Source organism: Sus scrofa, chromosome 3 (assembly GCF_000003025.6).
Source record: "Sus scrofa isolate TJ Tabasco breed Duroc chromosome 3, Sscrofa11.1, whole genome shotgun sequence".
In the NCBI taxonomy this organism is placed as follows: domain Eukaryota; kingdom Metazoa; phylum Chordata; class Mammalia; order Artiodactyla; family Suidae; genus Sus; species Sus scrofa.
The window spans coordinates 113,967,049-113,988,545 of NC_010445.4; the positions used below are offsets into that span (position 1 = coordinate 113,967,049).

Genomic DNA, 21,497 nt, shown 5'->3' on the forward strand with positions numbered 1-21,497 from the left:
AGTCTTGAGTTCCAACTGATCAAACCAAAAATCGGAGGAAATGCTGGCCAGCCATCCCTGTCCCATGCTGTCCCCGAGTCCAGCTGGGCTTGAGTTTGTCTCCCTTCCTGGGGGATCTTCTGCGCCCGAGGGCTTTGTGTACCTTGGTCCGGCCTCTCGGGATGCATGTCGCACGCCACCTGCGACAGGGAAGGGGGGGGTCGTCTCAATCCCGGGCGAGGTCACGCGAGACCTGCAGTACCAGGTGTGTGGAGAGAACAACTGACGGCTTCTGGACTAAATTTATTAGCGTATGGGGGTGGCTGACGTTTGCTGAGCCCACAGAGAGGAGGAAAAGGAGAAGACGTTATTTCTGTCCTCTGGCAACTTCGGGGCAGGCTCGATGTCACATGACCAGGAGCTCTGTGGTTGGAGTCAGGTGGCAAGGGCTGTGAGTTGGTAGCTTCTGGGATGCTAACAGCATGCAGCTCTGCTGACTTCTGTGCCTCTGCCCCAAGGCATGAACAAAGGAGGGGTTCTGGCGGGGGTCATCGGAGCCCGGAAACCGCACTATGACATCTGGGGCAACACAGTCAACGTAGCCAGCAGGATGGAGTCCACAGGGGTCATGGGCAACATTCAGGTATGTCCAGCGACAGCGGCGACCGTGTGCTCCGAGCCAGGGGAGAAAGAAGCCTGGAATAGTGCTTGATTTGCGGCCACTGCTGCCTTCTTTCTGTTGGCCCAGAATATTCGGTTGGCAGGGCTGAGATCAAGGGCAGGACTGAGATCAAGGGCAGGACTGGGAAGAGATGTCTTAGCAGAGGGGAGAAAATCCTTCAACTCCATTGGCAAAAGTGCAGGATTAAGTTCGGGATCAGAATATCCTGCCTCTTGGTGCGAAGGTTCTGACATGCGGGCAGGAAAGTGCCACATAAAAGGCGCAAAGGGGAGAAGAAAGCAGGAGTTGGGGGTCCCTGCGGCTGACCCCCAGACGAGGGAGCACCAAGACAAGCTCCGGGGCGGAGGAGGGTGCCGGCCGCGGGGATGAAGGGGCAGGAGGGCGCTGGCGCGAGGGACGGGCTGGGGGGCGTGTGGCACCAGCGGGTGCCCTCGCCGCGCTCACGCTCCGCTCTCCCTCCGCAGGTGGTGGAGGAAACGCAACTCATCCTCCGCCAGTACGCCTCCCGCTGTGTGAGGAGGGGGCCCATCTTCGTGAAGGGGAAGGGGGAGCTGCTGACCTTCTTCTTGAAGGGGCGTGACAAGCCGGCGGCCTTCCCCAACGGCGCCTCTGTCACCCTGCCCCACCAGGTGGTGGACAGCTCCTGAGGGGCCGCCAGCCCCCGAGGGCCCCGAGGGGAGGGGACAGTGGTGTGTCTGGGGTGGAAGCAAGGCCCTGGGAGAGGAGAGGTGACCGCGTCCCTGCTTCCCACGCCGCCCCGTGCACACGCCCATGGACGGCAGGTCTGAAAACCTCCTCCGGCCTTCGTCTGATCCTGGACGTGAGCTCGGGGGCCGCACTTCCTCGGTGCCCGCGGCCTCCCCCCAGCGCGGGGCTCCCGGGCGGAGCCCCGCGACGAGCCCTCCCTCCCCCAGAGAGGCCGTGGCCACTGTGAGAAGAACCGAGGGCAGGACAAGGCTGCTGGCGCCGCGCCGGGAGCTCGGGCGCAAGCTCCGCTTTTCATTCCGCAGCCCCGCCGGGCCCTGGTCTGGGCGAGGGGAAGGGGCCCTGGTCCTGGTAGCCCTGAAAGCTTCTTCTGAAACCGCCGTCACCTTAGTCAGGAGAGCAGAAAGTGCAATATTTCCTTTTACCTGGTGGGAGGGAGGGAAAGGGGCTTTATTTCTGAGAGAAAAATATATAAACAGATCTTCTACATTTATATTTTTAACTTTCTGTTAACAAACACTCCACTATTGCCTTGCCTTTTGAGCTCTTGCTACAGTCGCCTTTGCTACTGCTTAAAAAGAGAATTTACAGGTATTGATAAAGAACAAGACTGTTTTATTAAAAGCTTTATTCAACTTACATGTGATCATTGTGAAAATTCTGTCAATAGCCCTCATCCCTCCTACCCTGCTCCTCACCATGTGCCTGGAAAGCAAGAGCTTGAACTAAGGCCCTGCTCTCGTTCTCGAGCTGCTTCCTTCTAGATGCTCATCCAGGCTGGCTAGACGGTTCCCCGTGGTGCTCCCAGAGTTGGCAGGGGCTGCTGCCCATCTCGAGTGAGGCCAGAACGCAGCACTGGGCCTTGGGCAGCAAGGGGAGTATTGATTCCTATTTAGGGGACGAGAATGAAAATGGCATGACGACAGCACACACTCCCATAGGCCAAGGAACACACACCACCAGCAGGGAAGAGGCCCTGGTTCTAAGTGGTGCATGAATCGGGGCAGGAGATGAAGACAACTGCGCTGCCATGGCCTAGAGTCTGCAGGAGAGGGAAGGGAGCAAGGAGGGAGGTCTGCCGCCCTGCGCAATGGCTGGGGGGGCAAGAGGGCTTCTGCCCAGCTTTCTGGACGGCTGCCTTGATCCACCCAGCACTCCGCTAACACGCTCTAGGAAATGTTATTCCTACAGCCAATCATCTTATCCCCAGTGCACTCTCACACCACATCCTTTGTAAAGCGGTGGCCTAGGACATACCATTCCAGACCAAAGATTAAATACACTTTCCTTGTCTAAGTCTGTCATCATGAACCTAGAGCATTCTAAGAACTTTCTTGTCAAAAGTCGCAAATAGGAGCTGAGGCAAAATCACTGGAAGGTTTCCTAAAAGCTAGAAGTACTCCTCAGTGGCATGGTACATTCTCTTTCTCTCACCCCGCAAACCACTCTGATTTTCAGCTAGAGATGTAGGATCAAAAGCAGCGGCAATGACCTTGAGCATTATGACAAGTGGCCAGGCGATCGTGGAGAACATCCAAAAACGCCAAGGCTATGGACCCAAACCTGCCCCAACTGTCCGGATGAGGCAGGCGTCTGTTCTCACCACAGGCACGTTCCCCAGGCACGGAGACTGGGCCTTTCAGGAGTTCTCAGTTTCCAGCACCTTGCCTCCAGCTACGTCCAGGACTAGTTTACTCTCTTCAGATGTGTCCTCAATGCAGATAACATTCTAGAAGGCCAGGTTCACATCCAACTTGTCTCCTTTTCTTGCAAATGAAGTAAACACTTGATGTAGGGGCTTTTTAAAAAACAGACTTTCATGGGCTGCTCGCTGTTCTTCCCATGTGGATGGTAATGTGTCCATTCCTGAAAAAGACAGATTCTGTCAATCTCAGTGCAGCTGTAGGAATCAGAACCTGAATCACTAATATTTTGGTTTTGTTTTGGTCTGGAGCCGAGAGCAGCTTGCCCCTTACTGGCCCAGTGAACGTTTGAGACCTGCAACTTAGACGCCGCCCAGAGAAATCGAACACTTAAGATGTGAAACCTGCAGCAGCGTCAAAATTTCTGCCTCCTAAAAACATTTTACTTTGTCATTACGGCCCATCACGTTATTACGGTACATTTAACTGAAACCAAGTCACAACAAATGTCCCTCAGCCATCCCTGCAGAAATGCCCTTTAGGGACGAGTGGATGGCTAAGGTACACGGACTGGTCACGTCTACCTGCGCTCACAGTGAAACGAGTCTTGGCTCTCTTCGCCACCAGTGACCCAGGACACAGCCTCATGAGCTGTCTCTCTAGGAGGGTCGCCAATGAAGACAAAGCATAAGCGGAAACGACAGGAGCAGAGTTGGATGGAGCCAGGAAAACTAGGACAATTCTGTTTACTGCTTACGAAGAGGAGGAACACCTGGGGGCACAAGGAGGGGGTGCTTGGTGCTCCGGTCTTTGCAGTCTGCCGACTACGGTACATAAACAGAAAGGGTGCCTCAGGCCCGACATTCTCACTGTCTCACCCCCTTTCAATCCATCCGAATAACCCGGAACATATAATCATTTCTTCCTGGCGGCATCCTTCCTCTTACCTTGATGGGTAACGGAGACGTCGGTAGGAAGGGTTATTGTGAGGTCCTTATAGAGCAGTCTAGCACCAAAGGGGAAGGACTGGCCCTTCAGCTCCACGTTGTAAGTAAATGACAGCACGGTACACAGTGAGTTTCTCTGCAAGGGCCCGGCCAGAAGGGCTGCAAAGTCACTCTGTGCGGGTGAGGATCAAAAGAGAGACAAAGTCTATGACATTTACAGCTCCAAAGCAGTGAGTGGTTGTGACCCTTCAAACATGTCCACCAAAAATAGGGCCCATTAATTAAATCTCAGAGAAATACATGAAGGATGGAGAAGGGCTTTAAAAAAGGACAAATGATAGAGACCGATGAGAAACTAAGAGTCGGTGGCCTCCTAGGCGGCCTGTAGGAGGCAGTTACTAAGTAAATGGTCAAGGGGTTAGGGATGCAGGGGAGATGCTATTTCTGCCAAGAATTTCACTGCCCTCATGGGTATGGCTTAGAAGCTTCATGACTCCATTCACATATCAATTTTAAGTCTGTCTAACTGACAACCAGGAGCTTCAAAGTTACTGCAAATGCATAATGAAGGAAATGCTAAGCTTTTAAGAATCATTTATTCCCTGTGTGCAATCATTGCTTGTCCACATTTTTTTTTTTTTAAAGCTTAACCCTAGCTCAATTGCAACCCTAAGAAGGTGAGCCAGAGCTTAGGCAGAGATGGACAGTACTCGTCTATGGTATTTTAGAAACCACTGTTCTGTTTTGCATCTACACCCAAGCTTCAGCAAGACACTGGCACACAGCAGATAAATCCCTGTTGAATTAAAGGTATAGCAAGGGCACTCTACTATTTTGTGAGGAAAAGGAAGGGTCAGTATAAAAGCTCAAGGACCACCATCCACGACTGAACGACCCCCTAATCAGACTCCATGCTTCCACATCATCTGGAGTTTCAACAGAAGAGAAAAAGGTGGGAAATAGCCGGCATATAAATAAGAGACGGGAGTTCCCATCGTGGCTCAGTGGTTAATGAATCCAGCTAGGAACCATGAGGTTGCGGGTTCGGTCCCTGGTCTTGCTCAATGGGTTAAGGATCTGGCACTGCCGTGAGCTGTGGCGTAGGTCACAGACGCGGCTCGGATCCCGACTTGCTGTGGCTCTGCCGTAGGCCGGTGGCTGCAGCTCCGATTTGACCCCTAGACTGGGAACCTCCATATGCCGCGGGAGTGGCCTAAGAAATCATAAAAAAGACAAAAAAAAAAAAGAGAGAGAGAGAGACAAGCATTGAAGGCTAACTGTCCTCAAGCTTCTGGCTCAGAGTTAGGAAACATTTTAAAGCATGAAAGAGAACTTGTTCCTTTTTGCCATTTAGGCCTCTCTGGGCTCACAAAATGCCTTATTAGGTCGCAGATACCTGAAGCCGATCTGCCTGGAACTTCCGCCCGGAGTACGCATTTAGGTATTCGCTGAGAATGAACAGGAAGTGCTGAATGTTAGTCTGTAGGTATTTCGCAGCTATCTCCTCCAGGGGAATGAAGACTGGAATCGAATGGTGATGTATCCGAAGTGGTTTCTGTATGACGAGGTCCACAAAATAGGAATCCAGAAGGTTCCCCTCAAAAGCAGTGCTGATGCAGACGCAGACTCCTCGGCTGGTCAGTTTCCCACTGATCCCTGAGACGAAGGGGGGGCACCTTACGAGATGCCAGGCAAAGACAGTATCTTGTGCATCTGAGCATCCCAGTCCCCTCAGCCCCGCCCCGTCCATACATTGTGTTTGTTGAATGAATGACTGTCACAGACTCTTCTTCTCACTGACTCTGGCTCACTGTGCGTTAAACTGTGAGTTGTTACAACCACGGAGGAAGAGTGGAAATGAAAAAACATCCTAATGTCAAATTACTGAGGAAAAGATTTTGAAATTTTCAATCGACCTGTGCTTTCCTTCCTGAGAGTCAAATAGTTACAGTGGCCCTCAGCTCTTCCCACGATCCTCTTATGACATAGATAATAGAATAAATCCCCATTTTGATGGTGAAACAGAGACTTGAGGGGTTCAAACGATCTGGTGGCATAAAGCAAGCCAGCAGTAAGGAAGTTCTAGCAGCACAGGGTCTAGCACATGTTGAACTGCTAAAATGAATAGTCACAGCCAGCTACCAACCAATCTTCTGCTGCACAGAGAGGCCAATCTTGTAGGTACAGCTGCCTACGAACAGCAGGCCAGCTTTGTGTACATATGTTGAGGGGGACCAAAATCAGGGTTCATGAAGTAAGTCCAGGACTAATAATACATCCTGCAAATTAACTCACTCAAGATGAGACGCAGGCTGAAAGAGGTCAGAAAAAAACTCTACCTGTAAAACGATATGCCTGCAGAATGGCCTTCAAGTTTTCCTGCCTTCTCTTCAAAATGTCTTGTTCACTCATCTCCAGGGTTTGGTCGGGCGCTACACTGGCAGTAGATGCTTTAATCTGCAAGATAAGATAGCAGATCAAACTGGGCATAAAATGGGCATAATAAAAGTCCCCGCCCTCACTTGGCTGGGAAAAAGTTAAATGTAGAGTATTTTTAATTACATAATGAATCAAGAAATGCTACAGTGAGAAGCCAGTTAGAGCTACGAATTCAAGGTTGAGGAAGAATCTTGTGGGTTACGGTGCTAGGGAATCAGAAGTAGAAATTGCGCCGGCCTGAAGAACAATGGATTTGGCTGGCATGGAGAGTATCCTAAGAGGAAAAAGAAAAGGCTGTGACAAGGGACAGGGTGACCAAACACAGGTGCGACAAGGCAAGGCTGAGAAAGCTGGGTCAGCGCTTGAGGCTTTGCAGGGATGAGAGACACTGACTGAGCTGCACCCTGCGCGCTGTGGCCCAGTAGGTGGTATCACAGCAACTCTCCCTCTGAGATGCTGTACAAACCCGAGAAACACCACAAAGGAAGAGGCACGCATACCAGCACACAAGCCGAAAATGGCCCAAAGGCATTAGAGAACCAGCAGAACAGCCAGATCAAAGACTAAAGATAAATGCTCCCAAGTTAGCTGGGCTTCCCCTGAGGTTTTTCCGCTCAGCATCTGCTGAGTTTTATCACCGGGCAAATACAGTCCAAACAGAAGGCTGCAGGCTAGACCCTGAGGCACACTCACCTGCCAGGGAAACAGAAAATGGAGATCAAGCTGCCAAAGCAGCTTCACTATGGGCCAAGGCAAGGAAAACAAACCCAACATTCCACATGCATTTGCCAAATCTTCAACTGCCTCTGTGTGACCGGGTACTAAGAAACCAGAGAGGCCAAGCCGCTGAAAGTTAAAAAGCTAAGCAGAGTTCCCGTTGTGGCTCAGCAGAAACGAGCCCGACTAGGATCCATGAGGACTCAGGTTTGATCCCTGGCCCTGCTCAATGGGTTACAGATCCAGTGTTGCCATGAGCTATGGTGTAGGTCGCAGGTGCAGCTCGGATTTGGCGTGGCTATGGCTCTGGCATTGGCCGGCGGCTACAGCTCTGATTCGACCCCTAGCCTGGGAACCTCCGTATGCCACACCTACAGCCCTAAAAAGCAAAAAAATAAAAATAAACTTCTGTAATTACGCAGAAGGTGGTAAAGGTACTACTCTGCTGTGTACTCTAGTAAGAGAAAAACAGCATGTTTTCTCAAGGATAACCACTGAGAGAGTGCGGAAAGTTTGTGTAATTAACAAGCTAAGGGAGCTTGCTAGCGGAAAAATTAAATCATCAACCCAAAAGGTGGCAGGAAAGGAGAAGAGAGAAACAAAGACCCACTGCAATACAATGGGAGAGCGTGGCTGTCAAGAAGTGGGACGAAAGGAAGGCGACAGCTCTACGGAAAAAAGGAAGAAGCATGATTTGTATTTTACACCGTACACAGACATCAGCTCCAGATGGACTCATTCTGAAAGCAAGACGTCAAACAAAGCTTTTAGAAAATAACACAGAACATCTTTATGATCTTAAGTCAGGCAAACGAGAAGACAAGGAAACAAGAACAGTGCATAAAGTGGGATTCCTAAATCATACTTCATTAAAACACAGACTTTCTTTTCATCACAAGACACCATTAGAGAGTGCAAAGGCACGCCGAAGTCTTTACGACTCAGCGTACTTATACAAAACTCATATTCAAATACGTAAAACATTCTGCAATTTAATAAGAGATCTACAACCCAATAAACAAAAGCCTTGGAAAGTTCACAATAGATGTTCAAGCATCCAAACAGGTATTTAAAATCATTAACCAGGCAAATGCAAATTAATCCACAATGATTTACAATTATACTCTCAGTAGAATGACAATTTTTTTTTTTTTGTCTTTTTGCCTTTTCTTGAGCCGCTCCCGAGGCATGTGGAGGTTCTTAGGCTAGGGGTCCAATCAGACCCACACCACAGCTCACGGCAATGCCAGATTCTTAACCTACTGAGCAAGGCCAGGGATCGAACCCACGACCTCATGGTTCCTAGTTGGATTCGTTAACCACTGCACCATGACCGGAACTCCTAGAATGACAAATTTTTTAAACTGACAATATCAAGTATTGGTAGAGATGCAAAACAATGGAAACCTTATACATTGTTACTGGGAATGTGAGACTGACAGAATCACTTTCAAATACCATTTAGCAATATTTACTACCATGCCCTACCCTGTAACATAGAAATGCAATAGGAAAGTATATATTTTTACATAAAAAAACAGGAACAAAAATGTTCACAGCAGCATTACTCTGAATAGACACAAAGTGAAACAACCCAAATGTACCAAGAGTAATAAGTAGATAAACTGTGGGATATTCCTAAAATGGAATAACTATAGAGCAACAAAAAAGAACCATCACGGCATTCACCAACATGGAAGAAATCTCAGAGATAACATTCACAAAAGAAGCCAGACAGAACAGTTTATACTTTTTACATTTATATATAAAGTTCAAAAACAAGTAAAACCTGGAGTTCCCATTGCGGGAGAATGGAAACAAATCCAGAGTATCCACAAGGACGTTCCTAGCCTTGCTCAGTGGGTCGAGGATCTGCTGTTGCCGTGAGCTGTGGTGTAGGTCGCAGACACGGTTCAAATCTCAAGTTGCTGTGGTTGTGGCGTAGGCCGGCAGCTGTACCTCTGATTTGACCCCTACCCTGGGAACCAACATATGCCGTGGGTGCAGCCCTAAAAAAGCAAAAACACACAAAAAAAGCAAGTACAACCAATGTATGGTAACAGAAGTCAGAATAGTGGTTACCTTGGGAGAAATGACTAGAAGGGTGTAAGAGGGAGACTTTGGGGATACTGGTAACAGTCTACACTTTGATCTATGTGGGACCCACCAGGGTGTGTTCATTCTGCAAAAGGGTCTTCAGATCTGTGCTCTTTATATACAATACACATTATATTCCACATATTACATGTATATATGTTACATATATTGTGTATATATATTTTACTTTAATAAAAAAGTGAAGGAAGGTGGAGGAGGAGAAGAAATGGAGGAAAGGGGGGAAGAGGAAGAGGGTAGGAAGGCGAGAAAAGGAAGGCTGGCCTTAACCCCGGGCAATGAATGGTGATTGACACTGAGCACAGAAACTTGTAATTTAATGAAGAATGTAGTGTTTTAGGAAGATTTTCTTGGCCGTGCAGGATTTATCGAAGAAGTATAAATACCAGAAGAGAACCAACTAGCAGACTACTGCAACAGTCCTGCCATCCAAATCACCTGGTAGATGATTAGGACACATGTGGCTCTTTTCTTTTTTTTGGTCTTTTTGCCTTTTCTAGGGCCGCTTCCCATGGCACATGGAGGTTCCCAGGCTCGAGCTGTAGCCACCGGTCTACACCAGAGCCACAGCAATGAGGGAGCAATGAGCTGCGTCTGCAACCTACACCACAGCTCATGGCAACGCCGGATCCCTAACCCACTGAGCAAGGCCAGGGATGGAACCCGAAACCTCATGGTTCCTAGTCGCCACGACGGGAACTCCCCACGTGTGGGTAATTCTTGACCTACAGAAGCTGAGGGGATGGAGGGGAAGAAGGAAGCACACAGAAGAAGCACCATCTAAAGAAGACTCTGACGGGTCTTGCTAACTGGATCTGGGCCAAAGGGAAAACTGAAAATAGGGCAAAGTCCGAGTTTACTGTGAGGTTTCAAGTTGGGTAACAGAAAGATGGTGCTACTGACAAAACAGTGGCAACGACTCAAGTCAGGCTGAGATTGAGGTAAGAGGCTCATGTCTATGAGGGCAGGTTAAGAAACTTATGAAGAATTCACCTGGTCCAGCAGTGAGGCCTGCCAACTGTTATTTGATACGGGTATTAGCTGACTACAGGTTTGATCACTTGGGGAATCAGGGACTGCAGGTAAAACACATTATACAAATTCGCTACTTCCCAGTCATGTCTGTTTCTCACACTCTAGGAAAGCCTGTCAGCATGCCTCACCCTCTCCTTACTCTGGCTTGGCGGTGTCTCACTTCAGCCCTCAGCTTATCTCGCAGACATCTCAGTTGACGAATCTCGGTTCCAAGGGCACTTTCCACTGCCTGTGCGCTCTGTGGCTCCTCCAATTTTTTATGGGATCTGCTCATTTGAGTCTCTAGTCTTTCCAAATGAGCTAAAACACCTGAGGAAAGTAAAAAGAGACTGTCACAGGAAGCCAAGGATCTCTAACTCTGGCAAAAGGAAGCCTTCATTTCAGGGTAACACTTTGTGGACAGCTAAATTGTAGATGCTGGAGCCAATTTCTAAAGCAAGAGGAACTGAAAACAGAAGTCAAGGATAGCAGCCTCTGAGGCCAAACACTGACCTACCAAGTAGTCCCTGACCAGGACACTGTTCAAAAAGGGCATTATCTGAACATAACTAATCTCAGTTATCCATGATGATAGCGACCCAGGGGGAAACAGGGTCACCAAAGTCACTGACTCAGAAGTTCTTTTTTAAAAATGTAGAATTTTGTTTTTTAAATTGGGTTTCGTGCATGGTTTCCCCAAGTGCTAATGCATAACTGTTTGGACTGAAACATCCAAAGAGGCCTGAGTAAGTACTCTGAAGCTCTGCAAAGTATTAGGAGCATAGGACTATAAAGACACACACTAAAAGGAACTGTCCACCAATATTACTGGATATCAGACAGGAAAACAAGTTCACCAATGCATAGAGATCTCAGTTCCAAAGAGCCTAAGTAAAGCTCAATGTAGCAAAGGTCACGGTGACATGCTAACCGACTCTAACAACAAAACACCTGTGAACAGTCACTACCTAAACACACCTGTGCTCGATCCTGTATTTGCAGAGCATGTAATGAATTAAAGCATTTACTGAATATTTCCTATCAATTAGGTATGTGTTAAATGCTTCACCTGAAAAGCATTAAAATTACTTAACCTAATTTCCACAACCACCACAATGTTATTATTCACCTCCATTATCCAGACGAAGAAATTGTGAAAGGTAAAATAACTTGCCGAAGGCCACCATATTTATAACAGCCGAGCCGGGACTCAAACCCAGGTCTAACCCACACCGGGCACTGCCCCTTCCACTGGAGTAAACCATAATAGATCAGGTCACACTTCGCTTAGAGGAGGGATGGGCTTTCAACCTGGTAGTTATCTTTGGGCAGCAGTAGTAAGGGGGAAAATTTGATCTTTTAAATACCTCCTCCGGACTCGCCGTCTTGACTTAGAGTATTCGCCAGCTCCATCTCCTCCTCGGCTTCTCAAGAGCCTTTCCATAAAACTGTCCGGGCACCAGTAATACGGCTTTCCTTGGGGGCAAAAGAAATGGCAAGAATCTATTCACATTCAGACAAATCCAGACGGCAGGGACACACCCGTGGAGCCCCGGGTACCCCAAGTGACACCCCCAGGACTCCCCGGACCCGCCCCGTCTGTTGCCCGGGTCTACGTTCTGTGGTGTCCAAGTCTATCTTCCTGCCCCTGCGAGCTCCCGAGGCGCGCCTCTGCTCCAGGGGATTTCCTCGCACACGGAAGGGGCTGTAAGAGGCCGCTCAGCTTTCTACCCTGATTACGGTTCTGTCCGCCAATGGGTCTTACTTTCTCCTTAACTCCTCTCTTCTTGCTCAATCAGGACAAGTCCAAGAGTTCCCGCCATCCTCAACTTCAAAACCAAGACAACCGGTCCCAGCGTGCTTTGCGCTCCCACCGTACAAAAACATGGCAGCGCGCGGGGCTCCTCCCTGATCCCGGCATGCACCGGGCAGTAGGCCCGGTCGTTCTGTTGGGCAGGAAGATGGCGGCCTCGGGCGCAGCGCCGCAAATCCTGGTACAATACTTGGTATTACGGAAGGATCTCTCACAGACTCCATTTTCCTGGCCAGCGGGCGCACTGGTAGCACAGGGTTGTCACGCAGCCACCGCGGCTTTGCACATTTACCGCGACCACCCGCACACTGCAGCTTACCTCCAGGACCTGGAGCGCATGCGCAAGGTGGTCCTCGAGGTGAGCCGCCAGGGGGAGGGGCGCTGAGGTCATCGATACCGGAAGTGGGTGTGGTCTTGAGTACGGGGGCCTAACTTCGTGAAGTGGGTGTGGCGTTAGTGGGGAGGGGTGTTTAACTTTTAAGTTTTGGGACGGGTTCTCCGGCTGGAGCTACTGCCCGGGGCCCCTTACCTTGGCTGGACGGGGCCTGACGATGTGAAGAGTGGAGTATGGGCCTGTTATTAATGCTTTGTGCACCCCTCCGGTCTCACCTGCGTCCCTCTTCAGTAGATGCTTGTGAGAGCGGAGGCTGGTGGAGTCACGCCTGCCTTTCTACCTGTGCACTGGGCGGGCCTTTTAATGGCTGCGCTGAAAAGTACTGCCCTTACCCTCGCCGCAAAACCGATCCAGAAGGGTAAGGACACAGAGTTCCTTACTTCAGGTGAAGTCAAACTGAAGCATTTACTTGGGTATGATGCCAAATTATTTGAAAATAAACCCTAGTATAATTTGAACTTAGCTCAAAGGTACCAGAAACCAAGGGTATAGAATAGTTTTTTTTTTGTTTTTTTTGTGTTTTTTTGCAGTTGGGCAAACATATCTTATCCTAAGAAAATAATAAGATGCACCCAAAGAGCATTGTACAAAGATATTTATAGTAGCACTTTATAATAATGAAAAATGTGGACATCACTAAATTTACAATACTATAGGTTGGCTAAACTTATGCCCTTATAATGGATTATTATGAATCTAGCATAAATCATGTTTTTGGAGCATATTTGGCTAGCATGGAAGAGTGCTCATGAAGTGAGGCTAATTGAACTATAGTCTACATACAAAATGATCCAGATTTTGAAAGGAAAAACTAAAGAAATACATCCAAATACTGAGTAGCAGGTGGGGGAATTTTGGTTATTTCCTATTGCTTCTGTCTTTTTAGTTTTCTACACTAAACACATTTTAAAATGAAAAAAAAAATTATTGCTTTCATTTTAAGGCAGTTTTTGTCTCATATAAAATTTGTTTTAATAAATAAAGCAGAACCCTAGGGTGGAGGAGTCAGATGATTCCTTCTTGGCTAGCTGCAAAAACAGATTATTTTTCAAGAGAAAAAATTGCTGTTGGGCAGTGAAACATCAAATAGTAGGAAAATGTTTTGAGAATCTATAAGTAGGCAGAAAGGAGATAGCTTTTCCTTTAGATTATAGGAATTTTATAGGAAGGAAATCAAGAAATCATGAGGCTCAGATAATCCCCCTCTCCCTCACTTTGAGTTGCGTAAAATATTTACACCTTTAGGAGTTCCCTTCGTGACTCAGCAGTTAATGAACCCGGCTAGGATCCATGAGTTCAATCCCTGACCTTGCTCCGTGGGGTAAGGATCACTGACCCTTTTAAACTCTTGGGTGGGCAAGAGTTGTTGTCTTTTAAACTCAAGGAGTTTTAAAGACATCTCATGATTTTGTTGTTAGCTATGACTCGAGAAAGGGACTTAGGAGTCACCACCGATTGAATAAAGGTGCTGCTGTAACCATAAAGTCCAAGTGTAAGACATTGCCAATATTAACTCCCTTTAGTGTCTGTTGTGGCTCAGCGGTTAACGAATCTGACCAGCATCCATGAGGACGCAGGTTCGATCCCTGACCTTGCTCAGTGGGTTAAGGCTCTGGTGTTGCTGTGAGCTGTGGTGTAGGTCAGCAGCTACGGCTCTGATTCAACCCCTAGCCTGGGAACTTACATATGCTGTGGGTTCGGCCCTTAAAAAAAAAAAAAAAAAAAAAATTAACTCCATTTATTGGGTGCTTCCCGTGTGCCAAGCACAGACCTGAGTCTAATTTCATCAAATCCTCACTGCTACTAAAAAGCATTATCATCCCATTTTACAAAGGGGAAACAAAGGGTCAGCTAAATCACATAACTTATCAAAGATGACACAATCAGTAAGTGGGGGGGACAAGGGTCTGGACTCACTCTGACGTGCGCTGTGCTGCTCCTGGTGCTGGAGAAGGAGGGAGGGACGTCCGTGCATTTCCCTCGAGCATGCCCAAAGGACTCCGTCGATTAGGAGTGGCAATCCCATCATCCTCTAATTTGATAAGACAAATCTCTCATCCCTCAGTGCCTTCTGCCTTCATAGGCCAAAATAGACACCTTATGCAGCATAACGCCCTCATTATCTTTATTTCCTGAGTGATAGCTCTCCTATCTCCTGTAATGGATGATAAAGATCAGGAAAACAATTTCAGAAGGATACTAGAGAATAGTTTGCTCACCCTCGAGTTAACAAGTGGGAACTACTCCAGCAGAAAGAAAATCCTTCCAGGTTTGTGTCAACCAGGGTGGAAGCAGGAGGAAGTGGAGGTGATGTGATGTTTAGAAACCCCTCCATAGTCAGCCCGGAGCTGGCTGAAGGATTAGGGATGGCTGCTTAGGCACCAGTCGTAAGAGAACTGGGAAGTGTGCAGAGCACCTTTACGACCAGTGCATTCCCTCGCCGTCTCCAGAGGGGAGGGGAAAAAAATCTCCATTTTATAAATAGGAATATAAAGCTTCTCCCCACTGCCACCCCTTCAGAGGGTGAATGGCAAATGGAGCCACGAAGCTGTGGCTTCTGGAAACATGCTCTAAAGCTCCTTCTTTGGTAGGGCTGTTCCTCCACTTTCAGTTAAGAGGAGCCTCCCTCCATGCTTTTTTTTTTTTTTTTTTTTTCCTTTGCCTTCTGATGCTTCCTTTTCAGTCTGTTCTCCTCCTTGTAGGCCCCAGATGAGACCACCCTAAAGGCACTGGCCGAGACGCTGCAAGAGAAGAACATTGACCACAAGCTGTGGCTGGAGCAGCCAGAGAACATCCCCACCTGCATCGCACTCCGTCCCTACCCCAAGGAAGAAGTGGGCCAGTATCTGAAGAAGTTCCGACTATTCAAGTAACTGGTGTTAGCAGTTGCTTTGATACGTTTGAATATCAGCTGGACCCAGAAACTGCATGCTGTCTGTCCTTAAGCATCCCATACCCCTTCCAGGGGCACGTCCCTCTTCCTTTAAATTTTGACAGTTTCTTGAGGGTCAAACACATGTTCACATTAAAGTTGTCATTAATAAGTACTTCTTTTTAATTATTAAGTAAGTTCAGATGGGGAAAGGGGTGAGTAGCAGTATCCTCTATGGGTCATTCATTGTTCAAGCAGAAAATTCGGTTAGACTCCTATTTAGGGGCAAGGCAATGCTCTTTACTTTTTGTTAGGAAAGACTGAGTTCTTCCCATCACCCAGATTTAAAGTGTTTCCTTTGACTTTCTTATTTCTGATTCACATCCACGGATTGTAATCATTGAATCTAGGACACCATCAACTTTAAGATATACCATTATCTTACATGTTATGAAGAAAGAAGAGATGCTTCCAATTAAATTGAGACGTGCGATTAATGATAAGATGTATTTCAGTTTCAAAGATGCTTACATTTATTTATTTGACTTAATAAAATACATCCAGTATGGCCTCTATTTCCTTATAGTTTCTAGCATCACCACCCTGAGTCAGGCTCTCCTAGTTCTTGTGAGTGGCCCACTGGTCTGCTCACCTCCAGCTTATCCTGGTTACAAGGCAGCGGAGGTTCTGCCACCAGGTTTCTAAAGGATCACTGAGCATGCTTTTCAGTGGTAGAGACTCCAACTTGGCCATGGACTAAAGGCAGGATTCCTTAGCTTAGCCCTCGTTTACATTTCCTGTGTTTTTAGGTGAATCTTCTATTCCCTTATGCAAACTTGATGTTTCATCAAAGACACTGCAGTTGCCACGTCAGGTCTCCAGTTTGCGGAATGTTAGAACCCCCACTTCCCTTTCCTGCCTCGAGACTCAATCTGTCTGGCTCAAATCTATCACCTTCACGAAGTCTTGCCCAGCCAAAAATGATAGCTCCCATCTCTGAACGCCTGTAACACTGTACAGTGCTTAAAGTATTTCTATAAACATTTGGAGACATCTACTGAAATTGCTTGGACATCAAGGAAGCAAAGTTTATAAAGGGTAATTTGTTCAACAGCTGTCTGTTGAATGTCTGCTGCATGTCTGCTGTGGCTGGCAGTACTAAGAGCTGAAGATATAAAGAAGAATAAAACAGTTCTTGCTCTCAGGTAATTAAGAATCTAGTGAGAGGATAGAGATATAGGTAATTACTCCAGAAAGAAATGTACGAAGTCATATGTGTAATTTCCCCACCCCCCACCCTCTAGTTACCAAGGCTGCCAAGATACTAGATAGAACGATTTTCCTTTATAAGAGATGATCACTTGAAACCGAGAGCGGACAGGGTCTCCCAGGGAGAACTGGTAGAACGCAGGGGGCAGAACTAACCCCAGGAAGCCAAGTGAATAGGGTCTCCAGGGACAGAGCAGTCAAATGTAGCACAGAATTTCAGTAAATAAGAACTAAAAACAACCTCGCAATACGTAGATAGTATGTGAGGTGGGAATCGATCTATTGAGATAAGAATGAGGGGGGGGACTATTTTAAGAAGCGTGAATGGGAGGAGAGAGGGCAGTGATTGAATGGGGGCTAGAAAGGTGAACGCTGGGTCCCACAAGGGAGATTTTCTTAAATGCTCCAGCAAGTTAATGGGTGAGGAGAGAGAGGCTAAAGAGAAGAGAGATTGAAGTTACTAAATAGAATAACTGATAAAAAGAAGTTCAGAAAAAAAATAAGAGGTAGGGTCAGTGGCAAGACGGAAGGACTGGCCTTGAACAGAAGGCGAGAGAAGACAGTTTTGAGACTGGAGGGAAGGAAGTGAGGAAAGGTGTGAATATGCATCGGTTTATGGTGGAAGAAAAGCCTGTCGACTTCATTTTCCTCTATGTAGCCTTCCCTAACACCGAACAAACTTACTGAACACTATATTTCATGGCAGAGCGTAGAGGTCAGAGGTCAGACTCTGGTGTCAAACAGCCTGTCCAAAGCCTGGCTCGCATACATTTCAGCTGGGTGAACTTGGGCACTCAGTTTCCTGGAGCCCCAGGACCTTCATCTGTAAAACAGGGATTTACAGGAGTTCTATGTGAATTAAATGTGTCAGTATGTAAAACTCCCTTGCAACAGTGCCGGGACACTTGGTGGTAGAGCATAAAAATGAAAGACACAGCCCTCGAGAACTTACAGTCACGTAAGCCAGTTGTCTGATTCCTTTTCGGCTAGTGAGTGATGACATCCACTCCCTGCTATTTCCATTTAGGACAAGAGGAAAATAGTTCCAAATGACACTGTATTTTTTTTTTTAAATCTACTGATGTTGGATCTCAGTTCCCAGACTAGCTGAAACTGACCCAAATGAGAGCAAGACAGCAGGGAAGTGGCAGCTTTTCTTATTAGAATCAGCTAAGTTCCTTATCATCTTAACCAGATCAGTGGTTCTCAAAGTGTAATCCCTAGATCAGCACCACTTGGGTACTTGTTAGAAATGTAAATTCTCAGGTGTACCCCCGACCTACTGAATGGGAAATTCTGGTGTCATCTAGAAGCAGCCGGGGCCCAGGAGGCAGCCAGACCAAAAAGGTATACAATAATGTGTATGATTTAGAATCAACACATTGGAGTTCCCATTGTGGCACAGTGGAAATGAATCTGACTAGTATCCATGAGGATGTGGGTTCAATCCCCGGCCTCACTCAGTGGGCCAGGGATCCAGCATTGCAGCATTGCCATAAGCTGTGGTGTAGGTCGCAGACTGGGCTCAGATCCCACACTGCTCTGGCTGTGATGTAGGCTGGCAGCTACAGCTCCAATTCGACCCCTAGCCTGGAAACTTCCATATGCCACAGGTGCAGCCCTAAAAAAAAAAAAAAAAAAAAAAAAAAAATCAACACATTACGATATGTATGATGTGCTTACAGGAAGGAGTCAAGCTGAAGAGCAAGAATCTGGCACAAAGTACATTACATCCGGCCTTGCATACCGAGTTTACCATAAAGCGCGGTCTCGAGTGAAGCAAAGACTGCTGCGAGGCCCAGCATAGGTGTCGAATCCTTGAAAAGAATCTCCTGTGCTTTGGTAAGTTTTTTACATGTGAAAAACATTTTATAATGAACAAAGTGCTTCCATACACACTAACCAATCCTGACAATTTCGTGATGCACACAGTCTTATCTCAAGTTTACTAATTCAGAAAGGCTTTCACTTGCCCAAGATTAAAGTCTGGCAGGACTGAGGTTGAAACCCAGGTCTTTTGTCATTCTAATTTTCTCTTAACCTCTCATAGCTGGTTACTCATTTGGTTTTCAGCCACCTAGACACTAGTTAGAGAGTGGTTTGAAAAGGGGTCATGAGTAGTTCAAGTGCAGGGAAGCTGTATCTTCCATTTTAAATTGGTTAATTGACATTCTAGATTATAAATCAGCCTCCTGTGACTGTGAGTTGTGTGACTCAATACCCTAGGGACCCATTATCAGTGGATGAGCTGACAAAATTGAGTTTTTGAACTTGTAAAGCTGAGGATCAGTGCCTAAGTCATTGCTTCTCATGGGGCTGGCAGAATAGAGAGAGCTTCCCTAGAGGGGCATGTTAAAATCACATTTTATTGTTGTTTAATCAACATATCTTCCCTACAGATTCTGAGTTGCCATCCTAGGGGTGTGCACTGCTTCGTGGTTGAGAATCATGGCAACAGTGAACCTCTGTCACTGATGAGAAGCTCTAAGTGTGGAAAATGGCTGAGCCCCACTGCCCTCGGCTACCATGGCCTTACAAGTTTTAGACGTGCTCTGAGGTCAAGTTAGCACAGCCCCAGATTCTCCTTCTCTAAGATCCAGATATGGTATATCTTAAATGCTGGCAAACACCAGAGCTCTAGCTTTGGGGGCTTTGTAAGGACCGAAAAAGTAGCACCCAGTTCTGCAACTAGGTTCTTAAGAGGTAAGATAAAAAGCAGATGAAGAAACAAAATACTGATTTTTTTTTTTTTTTTTTTTTGGTTGCACCTGCAACATTCCCTGGCCAGGAATGAAACCCACACTATAGTAGTGACAATGCTGGGTCCTTAACCTGTTCTGCCACAAGGGAACTCCACAGTATCACTTTTGTTACCAGTAGGTTAGAAGATAGAGCTTTATGTGATAGCCTGAATGGGCTTACTCATTTCTTGTCCTAAGGAAAAGTGTGAGTATACAGAGCAGGTACTCACCAAAGCTGCTCCTTCCTACTGGTCAAGTTGAGAAGAGAGAATGAATCCTCCACATTCAATCTATTGAACTTTGATTAGTTCCACCGAAATGAGAAACATGCACCAAAGGCAATTATCCATCAACTAGATAATTCATTCAACCTGCATGAGGACGAGCAGGGAGCAGAGCAACAGACTAAGAGCATTATGTTTATTAAACTCCCTATAGGAGTTTCCACTGTGGCTCCGCAGAAATGAGCCCAACTAGTATCCATGAGGATGCGGGTTCGATCCCTGGCCTCCATCAGTGGGTTAAGGATCCGGCATTGCCATGAGCTGTGGTGTAAGTCACAGATGTGGCTCGGATCCCACGCTGCTGTGGCTGTGGTATGGGCTGGCAGCTGTAGCTCCAATTCGACCCCTAGCCTGGGAACTTCCATATGCCGAGGGTGCAGCCCTAAAAAGCAAAAAGCAAAAACGACAACAACAAAGAGGAAGGGTGTTCTGGCATCAGGTACAAGATGTATTTTCTGAGAATGGGCAGGAAAGTTGGGACATAAATAAGGAAGCTGTATGAAATAATCAAGGCACAAGATGTGACCATAAAATGAAAATTGAGTTATAAGAAATATGTTGTTACTTCCTATGGTACAAACAGAAAGAGCAGGGCCGGGGACAGTCCCAGAAGACTTGAAATTAAGGCTCAACTCTGCTACTTCATAGTTGCTCCTATGCAATTTTGCCTCAGTTTCCTAACCTGAATTAATCAATTCAAATTTAAGGATCACTTGAAATATGACCCTGCAAAGGCACTGTATGTAGATCACCACCAGAGACAATTTAGTCTCTTTCAATATGATCATTGTACTCAATGATTTTTTTCTCATTGTTATTGCATTATGGAGATGTGGAATCAGGTCCTTGCACTGCCTGCGGCCTGTAGTACAGCAGACAGCCTGTCCTTGACTTGCTATTATTGGCTGCAATGGGGATGCTTTTAAACTTCACTGTTAGGTATGTTCATTTGTTAAGAGTTGCAGCAAATGCCGTGTAGCAGATTAAGGATGCTCCCTTCTGCCACCGGTTTGCTAAATTAAAAAAAAAAAAAACTCCTGTGTATTGTTTAAAAAACCAAACCATCTTTTTGCATTTACTGAGATGATCCTATAGTTAGTCTCCATTGTTAGTGTAGTGAAATGCATTGTAAGACTTCAAATACTGAACCACTGCTGTTCCTAGAGTAAATCCTACTTCGGCATGATGACTTAACATGGGGGAGATGGCCTAGGTAAGAAACCCAGGTTCCAGTTATCTTTCAGTCTCATGGCTTTGAGAACCAACTTATATGCTGATGACTTCCAAATTTGTATCTTCAGCCCCAACTACTCCCCTGAATATCACCCCCTCTATATCCAACAGATTTTACATTTCCTCCTGTTGGATGTCTAAGAGGAACCTCGAACTTATGACAGAAAATAAATTAAACCTGTTGCCCCCCCCCCCCATCTCTGTTAATGGAAATTTCACCCTTCCAGTTGCTCAGGCCAAAAATCTTGAAGTTGGAGTTCCTGCTGTGGTGCAGTGGGTTAACAATCCACTTGCAGCAGTTTGGGTCGCTGAGGTGGTGTGGGTTTAATCCTTGGCCTGGAGCAGTGGGTTAAAGCACCCAGCGTTGCTGCAGCAGCAGTGTAGGTCACAACTGCACCTCAGATTCAATCCCTGGCTTGAGAACCCCCATGTGCCACAGATGCGGCCATTAAAAGACAAAACCAAACCAAACAAAAATCTTGAAGTTGTTTTTGACTCCTCTCTCACTGCACATTAGGTTGGCAAATACTGTTGCCTCTGCTTTCAAAATGCATCCAGATTCTGACCATTTCTCACAAGTTCCACTGCTATAAGTAGCCTCCTACAGGTCCACCTGCTTTTGCATTTATTTGCCTTTTCCACAGCTACTC

General features: G+C 46.7%; 3 protein-coding genes across 6 annotated transcripts in view; 2 read left to right on the plus strand and 1 right to left on the minus strand.

Moving 5' to 3' along the window:
* Positions 1–2,005, plus strand: part of ADCY3 (adenylate cyclase 3) — a 94,049-nt gene extending 92,044 nt beyond the window's left edge. For both annotated transcript variants that reach the window (XM_021087776.1, XM_021087777.1), the window contains exons 21-22: positions 498–622; positions 1,126–2,005. In XM_021087776.1, the coding sequence (XP_020943435.1) occupies positions 498–622; positions 1,126–1,308 (308 nt within the window). In that variant the 3' untranslated portion in view covers positions 1,309–2,005. The remainder of the gene's footprint in view (positions 1–497; positions 623–1,125) is intronic.
* On the minus strand, positions 1,687–12,153 carry CENPO (centromere protein O). 3 transcript variants are annotated; one of them, XR_002342821.1, is made up of 8 exons: positions 12,007–12,153; positions 11,609–11,717; positions 10,402–10,571; positions 6,296–6,413; positions 5,353–5,612; positions 3,957–4,128; positions 2,970–3,232; positions 1,687–1,791 (listed from the first exon to the last, which is right to left on the minus strand). XR_002342821.1 is itself a non-coding variant. In XM_003125331.6 (7 exons), the coding sequence occupies exons 2-7, from the start codon at positions 11,652–11,654 to the stop codon at positions 3,096–3,098; spliced, it is 903 nt and encodes a 300-aa protein (XP_003125379.1). In that variant the 5' UTR covers positions 11,655–11,717; positions 12,007–12,153; the 3' UTR covers positions 1,961–3,095. The 3 variants fall into 3 exon arrangements, 2 of the variants coding, with proteins under 2 accessions (XP_003125379.1, XP_013851754.1); XM_003125331.6 differs by lacking the exon at positions 1,687–1,791 and having other exon boundaries at positions 1,961–3,232; XM_013996300.2 differs by lacking the exons at positions 1,687–1,791; positions 12,007–12,153 and adding an exon at positions 11,858–12,000 and having other exon boundaries at positions 1,978–3,232.
* On the plus strand, positions 12,126–15,895 carry PTRHD1 (peptidyl-tRNA hydrolase domain containing 1). Its single transcript, XM_003125332.4, has 2 exons — positions 12,126–12,412; positions 15,151–15,895. The coding sequence occupies exons 1-2, from the start codon at positions 12,161–12,163 to the stop codon at positions 15,319–15,321; spliced, it is 423 nt and encodes a 140-aa protein (XP_003125380.1). The 5' UTR covers positions 12,126–12,160; the 3' UTR covers positions 15,322–15,895.

Excerpts from the sequence above, each read along its gene's own strand:
- CENPO (XM_003125331.6), bottom strand. The coding sequence starts at position 11,654 with ATGGAGCTGGCGAATACTCTAAGTCAAGACGGCGAGTCCGGAGGAG. Across the intron at positions 10,572-11,608 it reads AGACGGCGAGTCCGGAGGAG|GTGTTTTAGCTCATTTGGAA; the intron begins GTATTTAAAAGA and ends TACTTTCCTCAG. Across the intron at positions 3,233-3,956 it reads CGTCTCCGTTACCCATCAAG|GAATGGACACATTACCATCC; the intron begins GTAAGAGGAAGG and ends TGTCTTTTTCAG.
- PTRHD1 (XM_003125332.4), top strand. The coding sequence starts at position 12,161 with ATGCACCGGGCAGTAGGCCCGGTCGTTCTGTTGGGCAGGAAGATGGCG. Across the intron at positions 12,413-15,150 it reads TGCGCAAGGTGGTCCTCGAG|GCCCCAGATGAGACCACCCT; the intron begins GTGAGCCGCCAG and ends TCCTCCTTGTAG.